This window comes from Eptatretus burgeri, chromosome 4 (genome assembly GCF_056783735.1).
Source record: "Eptatretus burgeri isolate ZD-2024b chromosome 4, Ebu_testis_v1, whole genome shotgun sequence".
NCBI lineage: Eukaryota > Metazoa > Chordata > Myxini > Myxiniformes > Myxinidae > Eptatretus > Eptatretus burgeri.
This window is the reverse complement of record NC_140964.1, coordinates 69,899,112-69,909,111: the sequence shown is the minus strand read 5'-3', so window position 1 is coordinate 69,909,111 and position 10,000 is coordinate 69,899,112. Positions and strand designations below refer to the sequence as shown.

At 42.1% G+C, this 10,000-nt stretch overlaps 1 protein-coding gene across 1 annotated transcript in view; it reads left to right on the top strand.

Annotated features, from left to right (window-relative positions):
- The window catches only part of LOC147028303 (dolichyl-diphosphooligosaccharide--protein glycosyltransferase subunit STT3B-like), a 224,849-nt gene that overhangs the window by 193,095 nt on the left and 21,754 nt on the right, over positions 1–10,000 (top strand). The window contains exons 5-7 of the mRNA XM_085878590.1: positions 3,347–3,446; positions 4,527–4,625; positions 6,437–6,583. Of these exons, the coding sequence (XP_085734716.1) occupies positions 3,347–3,446; positions 4,527–4,625; positions 6,437–6,583 (346 nt within the window). The remainder of the gene's footprint in view (positions 1–3,346; positions 3,447–4,526; positions 4,626–6,436; positions 6,584–10,000) is intronic.

Here is a 10,000-nt window from a genome sequence, read left to right as displayed (position 1 = left end):
GGTTCGTGAAAGATTTGTCAAAAATGTTCCCCAGCTGATCTCACAATAAGTTGGGAATCATTGTCACCATTGAAGTAGGCGTCGTAGCAGTAGTTGTGCATCATTGTGAATGTGTTTCACCAGAATGGCAGTTTATAGCTGGGGCTGAGATTCCAACCGAAGCTGGACAGCTCAGAGGTGAGTGCACGTACCTCTAAGCCATCCCGCCATCCCATGGTGATACTCTAATCGTCGAATACATGGGGAGGGGGTGATTTCAGAGGGTGGCATCTCTCTCTCTCTCTTGCTCTCTCATTATTCTTTTCTGTGCCTCACTGCACTGTCTGCCAAAGTTGATGGAAAACATAGCTTTACCATCCCATTCAGAGATGGATGCTTCATTGATTGATGCTTGCTTGCCTGCTGAGCTTCAGGGTCATAGTTACACACGAGAATCGAACACAGATGAGATTCCGCAAAAGTAGGTATGCTCCCTCTGAGTTATCTTGTCAATTATTTGGAAGGTGGAACCTCAGGAAGTGCACTTGCATGTTTGATTCGCTTTTGTGTTTTTCGGTTCTATACCAGTTTTGAATACTCATTTCTGCACAATCGTCTTTGACATGTGCACCGTAATATCCGCTTTTCAGACTAATGGCTGATCTTTATAAAAGTTGATAAGCATGTGTATATATCCCATCGTAGTTTATCATTTGCTCCCTTTGTCCCTCGTGACGAGTTATTTGAAAACAAAGCAAATATCTTTGTTCCCTCTCGGCTCATTTTTTTGCCACTTGAAACAACAGAAAATAAAAAACCAATCATTGGCATTTGGATTAATTTAACTGCTTGTAGCGGATGAAGTTGAATTGGAAAAGAAAGCCGTTGAAAGCGTTTCAATACGTCTGCTTTGTTACCAGAATAATGCTTATTTGCATTCTCTCTTGGTTTAGCCACGGGCGATGCCTCAATTGTAATAAATGGCTGCGTCGTTTCTTGATTTTTTTTTGCCGAGAAAGTGTTTTTGGATACAAAGTCGAGGCTCATGGAAGAGTGAAAACGTAACGGAACAGAAAGAGCAGAGTGGAAAGCAGGGAAACACCAACAGCACTGCAGAGGGACGCAACAGAGGAACACCTGGAGGAAGATCAAGGGTGGGGGAGGAGGATGGGGAGAGAGGGTTTGTGTGGTGGACAGGTCAGAACTTAAAAGTATTGGTTTCTTTATTACTCTTTGCTGCAGACATGATTTCTGCACCTACTTCAATATATTAATTGAATATCTCCCAAGTCTGTGCCAGTTGGTGGAGTTTTGCTCTCTTTCACCCCAAATCGATCTGTTTTCATTGATAAAATATTGTGGTTTTTTTTATCCCTTTTCTGCTCACAGAATAACTGAATAACACCTGAGGCTGCTGACATTTGAATAATGTCGAAGCTTTTTTTTGGTTTTTTCTTTCAATTCCAATTTCTGCCCAAATCTTCTCCAGGCGAATGACAAGCCCGGCCAGCGAGCCAAACATTCTTCATGGGCAACCGTACAAAAATGTGGGATTAAGTGTGGATGATAAAGTAGTACTAGATTTACAATTAGTCTAATTTTTACCCACTTATAATCTATTTATTTTTTCATCACAATATACACGCTCGAGATGGTTGTGATGGGAAGGAAGGAAGGAGGAAGGTGTGTTTCTGTGTGTGGCTTTAATAAGGAGGTACTGCTACTCATAGAAGAGCAACTCTTAATCCAAGTTTCTTGCAGGGAAAGTTGAGCTCAAGTCTTTTCATGAAACGGTTCGCCAGGCCTGACATTCAAATGGAACTATTCGGGTCAGGAATTTGAAACTTGGCCAGAGTGCTGCCAATAGCTTGCCTGCTCTTCGTGAATGACACGTGTGATTTTAACGTCCGCCAGCTAAAGCTGGCAGATGGGACATCCAGTTGACATCCAATCGAGCGACAGCACTTTGCTTCATGCTTGCCAAGCACCATCATTCTTGCCAATCGCCGATCAGACAGTTTATATACCGCTCAGGAATCGAACCCAGACTGCGTGGCTCAATGGAGAGTGCGCTGCTTCCGTACCATCCTGTCGGACTTTCAAAAAGGAGGCACGAGAACTTTTAAACTGCAGTCGAGACGTGACAATTTCTTATTCTTATTCACATGTAGGAAATTTGTGGCGTATAAAACACCGCTTTAATTTTTGGCTTGGCAACTATTTTGCTTCTTGCATTGTTTTGTTTCAAACCCATTTTGGAACCAGAAAACTGGCGCTTACATGATTGTGTCTCCTTGCGATTGAATAACGAATGCATTTTATTGATACTAAGCGAGCTGTTTACTTTAATCGTGTAAAAACTTATTTTGATGTACATGGCCTCATTTGAATGTTATACTTTCCAACAAGACTTTGTGGTGTGATGGTTCGAGCCTCTACTCTGAGTCTCGGAGGTCAGTGATTCGAACCCTGACCTCGTCATACCAAAGACTTAGAAAATGGTACCTGCTGCTTCCTTGGTTGACGCTTAGCATTTAAAAAAACATGGACAAACAACCATAAGTTAGCAATACTAGCCCAGGTTTTGATAGGTCAAATGGCCTCCTCTTGCGCTGAAGTTCCTTGTAATTGGAAGTCCTTGTAATTTTGGATGACCTCATTAATTGACAAGCCTGTATCATTGAAAGAGCTTTTCTCCTTGTGCTCCTTTAGCGAATGATCACCAAAACTGTATTCTTCCTTCTTGCCTTCATTGTCATTAACATTAATGACTTCATGGTGCTTTGGCATGAACTTTTGTAGACCCTTCCAAGTGGGATGAATAATAACCTGGGAGGCAGATTGCATGCATTATGGCCGATAGCCAATTTGACCATATGTGCTGAATGCATTTGTTGTTTTTATTTTTGTTAGCTCAATGCTCTCAGAGAAAGGAAAATCCATACTGTGATGCACAGCAAAGTTGGGGTGTGTGGGAGGGTGGTGGCGTAATTTATGAACAAGGTGGTGGCTGCATTAGCTTAAGTTATCCATGAATATAATATATCTAATGAAACATTTCGCTTCTCTTGAAATTTCCTTCCACATACCTTGCCTTGTAAGAGCTTGCCAAGTATAACAATTGGTCAGGGCAGAAAGTGACGTCGGTGTGAATGATGCACCTGGTTTGTGGAAACTTTGACACTTGAAATAGTCGAGCAGTGACTGCTCGGCAAAACGCGAGGAAACTTTTGTCAGTGAAGCGGTGTTAGGTCCGTGACCATAAGGCATTGTGTGGGTTTTGTGAAATGAAAATGCTAAACATTCTGCAATGACGTGGATCATTGAAGATTGTCATGATTTTGCATTTCCCTGTTGTGATCGCCAGGTTTCAGCTTGGGGTGGTTACGTGTTTATCATCAACCTCATTCCACTGCACGTGTTCGTGCTGCTCGTTTGTCAGAGGTTCAGCTCACGCGTCTACATTGGTGTGTACTCATTGGCGTGATGAGCGCAAGCACGGTAAAAACTTCAATCGGATCACGAGTGGATCTTCCTGTCTTTCGTGTTGGCCCAGGAGATGGGAAGAAAAAAAACGACCTTTATTTTTTTTTTTTTTTGTGGGCCAAACAAAGTCTCTCCTTCGGTGCTCACCGGTTGTAGAACCTCATGGGGTTGTTGCTGTAATTAGACAAGCGAGGGTCGAAATGAGGCCAAGAGGTCAAACCTTCACTCGACTTATAACGGGGAATTTGAAGATTGGTCGGGTGCTGACCCAAAGCTGTCTTCTTAAAATAAGGGATTCGATTTTTGACGATATAGAAAGTTCGTAAACATTATTATATGACAAGAATGCTGCTCTATTTTGGAGTTAAACTGAAATATATAAAAATACAATAAGTGACTTCTATGCTGGAGACGAATCGGCATAATCATTGTCCCATACCCGTTACAGAAGGAAAGGGTTATGCTGAGGATTTTGTCATTGCCTTTCCAACAGTGAGTCAGGAATGGAATTTGAAATTTGTTCATGGTGCCGGCGACAGCTTTCCTCTACTCTTTGCGAAAATCACCATGGGATCTTTAACGTCCTCCACCGAACAGTGCTGGCAGACAGGTGCTCCAGCTTAACGTCCACCTGATGGATGGCACGCATACATTGATGCATCACCCTGCATGCGAAGCACCAGGATGATAGTTTATAGGTCAGGTCAGCATTTAATACCAGGCCAGACAGCTCATAAAGCATGAGTGTGCGAACTTTTCCTCGACCCCTGGGCTATCCTGCCAGCTCACAGAAATTACCGAAAGATATTGAGGGGAAAATGCTTACATTGGTTAAGGTAACTTTGTTGAACAGAAATCATTTTGCATTTGAAAATGTCACCCAATGTCCCTTTATTAAATAGAATGTATATATTTTTTTTAACATATACCAGTGCATGCAAGCGGACGAGTTGTCCACCGTCATGATTTGTGTTGTTACCATGGAAGTAATAATCTCTCGTTCCCCACACCCTCCTTCCTTGATTCACTTTGGTGCAAATTCCCTCGTCATACCCCTGCAGCATACAACACCTTCTACATCCTCAGCCTTATACTGTCCATGCAGGTCCCTTTCGTTGGTTTCAAAGCTGTGTGTTCCAGCGAGCATATGGCATCGGCTGGTGAGACTGGGATTTTTGGGGAGGGTAAAAATGTGCTTGAGGAATGAGGAAAGAGTACGTGTGTGCAATATGATTGAATGGTAAGGGCTAGGGAAAAGAGGGTGGGGGGTGGGGAGGGGGGCTTCAATTCTGTGTTCTTTCTTAATCTGAGGGAATGACCAAAATTTATCTTTCATCCTTGTGTTGTTTGTGTGGTTCAACCATGGTTTTCATCATGTGCAATTTCTTTTGAAAATGTTACTTTATCGACCCCATTTCGCCGTTGAAAATCGATCGTTCGGTCATGGTTTGTGCAAGCCAAGCCTTTGGGTGAGTACCGAGCTCACTGATTTGTCAACATGCTCCCGACCCCATGTTTGTTAAGACCATTCGATACGTCGCAGTCTTCAAGGTATCCACGATGTCGAGAGGTTGTCCTTGTGGCTTGAACAGTGGAGTTTCTCGAATCTTTTCTTCCAAAGTTTCAGCTCCCATGCTATGGGAGAAGTAGGTCGACCTTCCTCTGTCGTGTGCTATCCACGCTGCTGGATTTTCCAAAACGTTTTCAACATGTTAATAAAACACAAACCATCTGTGTGATATTTTGAATAAAGGAAGGCACTGGCTTGGATTCTAGACAGGAGAACACTCCATCCCCTCAAAAGTTTAATTTCGACCTTTCTTTAGAAACTTATGTTGAGAGCGTGCAAACAATAAAGCTCACATTGTGCCAAGAAACATCTGACCACGTACCACAGGTGGACTTAAAGATAATGAATCGGATTGATTTTATATATCTTCTAAGATTAACAATAATCCATTGTATATTTGGTTTGGCAACCTGGCTGGAATAATGCGTGAGCACAATTTTATTGTTTTTTTTTAATATCACTGTGTCTTTCAAAAGTTCTGGCACACACAATTTTGTTATTCTTCTCCTCTCTTTGTTTTCTTTAACGGCCCCAATTATTCCCTACCCTCTTGCGGGTATGGGCCAAGTCTTTCACGAACCCGTTGGCCAGACTTGGCGTCCACCTGGAGGTGGCATGGATTTCGAGTTTGGCCAGGGTGCCCGCGATAACTCCTTTGGACAATTTTGTTAATGCCCCGAAATAATAATAAGTAATCAAACTTCATCAAAGTTGGTTTTTTTAGTTTGAAAATTATATATTATGCAATATTTGGTGAAATTTATCCCTTTATTTATTTTTTTAAGAGTACAACGCAAGACCTACCTCTAAGGACATTCTCTGTGCAGATAGCTGAACGAGCTCACATACCGTTGAAGCGTTGTCTTATCTTCCTTGTACTCCTTTGACTTGCAAAAACCTGTGATGTCCAGCTTGGTAGTGTGGTGTCTTTAAGGGAAAATATTTTTGTTCTCATTGTTATCAGAAGTTTTACATCGACAAAATTTAGCAAAATGTATTACAATTGTTGATGCTTCATTTCAAAAAAAAAAAATGATGCATTTCCACTATTTCTTTAAAAGTTTAAAGAATGATGCAACGACGTCTGATAACCCTATCAGCTTCAGTATGCATAAAACGATACAATACAGTACTGCACAACAATATATCTCGCACTGCCTTGTCGGTAATGTGTGGACACCTGGATTGTAATTCGGACATAAAATGGTGGGCATTTATAGCTTTCCACTTGCCACACTCAACGTTTGGTCATGTGATCAATGGAATGTATGATAAAGCTTTCCTGTAAAGGAGCCATTTTTATGTTCAGTTTGGATGCTAACCTGCAAACGTGTTTTGTCCTGCATGATTGTTTTTATGAACAATGTTCAAACAGTAATGTTTGCCTTTTGTTTTCTGTAGGCATCTTCGTGCTGCTGCAGGTAGCGACATGTCTGCATCATGTGCGCAGACAATTGTTAGGCTGGGAGCCCCGGTTTGTGTCTCTCGCTGTTCTCGGTGCGCTTGGGATGGCGATGTTCGTTCTGATGCTCATTTTCGTTCAAGCCGGTAATTATGTGCCGAGATAATGAACCAAGTGGACCTATAACCTTGTTTTGGAATTGGGACGAAGCTCCACTCATTTTGCTGTCTAATTGTATTCAATTGTGATTCCGTATGTTCTATTTTTTACATTGCACAGGATTACTGTGTCGGGTGAAAAGTTTTGCACCATTGAACAGCCAAAACAGTTGTGACAAACCATCTGTGCAGGATTTCATTTGTTGGTGAAACGTCCATTGTCTAACAAGTTTTCCCTGTCAGCCTGCGTGCATAACAGACGTGTGGCTGCTTCATGTAACGACAAAAACATCTTTGATTGATTAGACCTGAATTGGTGACATTTTGTTTCGGTAGTCACAAAAGCAAAATTTGTGGATTGTTCGAGTTTTCAAAAAAATACAGCAACTGAGGTCATGGATTGTACATTTGATTAGCAAATTAAATTTAATTATCTACGGAATGAAGAATCTCAAATGGGTCATTCTCCATCGAGATATGCTCATTGTGACTGAGCAGCTTGAATAACTATGATGCATATTCCACCAATCTGCATTCTTTATTTTTAATTGAGAAACCCCTTGTGTAATGCTTTTCAGTATTTGCCAGTTTACCATGTTTCCATTACCAGGTTCAACATAACCGCCATCTTTCGTAATACATCGTTCAATCAGATTTTCCAACTTGTTCAAAGCATTCTCCAGTTGCTGCTGTAAAATTTCATGAATTGCATTTGTGATTGCATCCCTAAGTTCATCCAAAGAACGTGGTTTTGATGAGTAAATAACAGTTTTACATAGCCCCATAAAATGTCATCCATGTTGACTAGTCAGGTGAACAAGGTGCCCAAGCATTTGGTCCACATCTACCGATCCACTTGACTGGGAAGACCTCATTCAAGAACTGTCACCCACTCGAAGCATAGTGCAAGGAGCCTAGTTTTGCTGGTACAAGATGATATGTGAAAAATTTAATCATCATAGTTCAGGATCCAAATGCGGTAATTGTGGTGGTCAACTTTACCACGAATGTAGAAGTTGCCCAACCTGAAAATCTCTCAACTCGTCAAGAAACCCAGGGGAATTGTGGATTTAATAACAACATCAACAGAAACAAAACTGGAGGAATGATGCTTTCATATGCCATTTACAGTTTGTGTCGATCATGTCTACATCAAAAGTTACAAAAGTTCAAAGTTGCACAAGGACTTTATGGACGCTGTATATGTATATGCATATGTAAAAGACCGAGCGTTCATTCAGCTTGATAGAGATACAATAATAAACCTCAAACATGAGCCATTATCGGTTTTAATCGGTTTTACCAATCTTCGGATAAAACCGATTTGTTGTACTTTGTAAAACATTTGTTCTTTTATAATCTTTGTTTTGTTATCAGTGATTACATGATTTGTGGTGGAGCGTTACATAGATAGCATGCAGGACAAGGACGTCAGCATACTTTTACATCGATCACCTGCAGGACAAGCACATCAGAACACTTTGACACAAATGACAAGGACATTATCAGAGACTGGACAAGTTGATATTTTATCTGCGTTTTGAACCTGGGATCCCAAAATCATGAGCAAATTGCGCTGATATGAATGCAAAATGAGACATTTTGTACACAAAACTCACGTAGCAGAAGCATGCCCCCCCCCCTCCCCAATAATATTTGGAGAATTACAAAAACAAAGTCCAATTTGTCCATTTAAAAAATGATAATTGGTCTGGACATATCTCAGGAATTTAACAGTCTGCGATTCAGCCTTGCTTGGCAAGCTCATTGCTTTTGGCATGCAAGACTGGCTTTGAGACTTACTCCATTTGTGCAATCAATGCATTAATATCAACCATCTCGCCTTGTCTTCCAGTGGAGACTGGAGTTCTCCAAGGCAGTGGACCCATTCTAGTTTCTCATCTACCAGAAAGACCTCTCCGATGCTTTGGAAAAACCTGTCTTGCTTTCTGTAGTTGACATCACATTATCTCCTGTAGTACCCTGTCTCACTGAATGGAAAAAAAGCAGCTACGCCACTCTCTGCTGATATATAGTTTATTAAGTGCTTGTCTGATATTTTTATTTATTTATTCGTATGCAGCCTGTGGCTGCTTGGCTGCATCATTTTCTCGGGGTGTGGCTGTGCCGCTGATGCAATGCCCCTGTTACCAGCAAGCTGGTACTCATTTTGCTGACCTTGGAAGGATGACAGGCAGAGTCGACCTGCCTGGTGTTAATTCAACGACACGACAGGGGCTTGAACTTAAGATGCTACGATCTTAAGCCAGCCACCCAAACTGTTAAGCCAACACTAGGCTTCCTTGTCTGATAAATGGAGCATGTCTTTCAATCCTGATATTTCTCTCCAAGTTGCTTCAGAAGGATCGTTAACGAAACCAGCTGTATATTATCATGGCGAGGCACAAGAGGTTCACTCTGTTGAATGTCTAGATCTTGCCATCAGCTATGACCTGTCCTGTGGACTGACCATATACCATAGCTGGCCTCCAAAACCAGCCGTTTGTCGAGCTCGGGCGCTGAGCCAAATGTGACAGGCCTTACCTCGTGTTTTCACCTTCATTTTTTTTTTTTAATCATCTTGTGTTTTAATTATTAACAAAAAAAGCAATCTGATCACGTGGTGTGACGGACTGTCGGGCAAGGATTGAATTTCACAGCAAAACCGGTTGCAATTTGGAATATCCATGATTACGTCAGCCCGATGCGTTTGATGAAAGTGATTATGGTTCTGGGGGCATCATGTTTGATGAGCCGCCCTGGGGGCAGCACTCTCGCAGATTGCGCGAGCAATCGAAACCCAGGCCGGAGCTCGAGCCTGTGTGAGCCTTTGGATGTGGTGATTGTACCAGTTTACATACAATACACCGCCACCGAAGGTCATTTACTCATCCTATTTTACCATAAACATGGGGAATTTCAGTTTAAAGTGTCTTGAAAGTGGGTTTTCTTTGGGTCCACGAACGGATTAATTCACTTTCCATTATTTCTTATTGGGAAAATATTTTTTGAATCCGAACTTTTTGCAATCCGAACAGCCTCCAGGAGCGAATTAAATTCGGATTCTGGGGGCACCACTGTGTATAGGCAAACAACTGTACTCCGATCTCTAGCGGTAGCGCACGGTGGACACACGGTCGATGCAGACTACCACGGAGGCCTACGTGGGTGCACGGCGGGCGTAGGGGAACCGTGCGTCGACCTTGCCTCGACCTTGCGTTGCACACAGGTAGTCACACAGACCGTATGGCGACCGTGAAAATAGTGCGGCCGCCGTAATTTTTGGGGGGTTGGGAAAATTCATTTTTCATTGAGAAGAGCTTACAGCAGCCGCATGGAAAACGCAAGCCCACCGTACGCCCTACGTACGGTCGACGTGGAACACATCTACGTCATAGCTTTGCT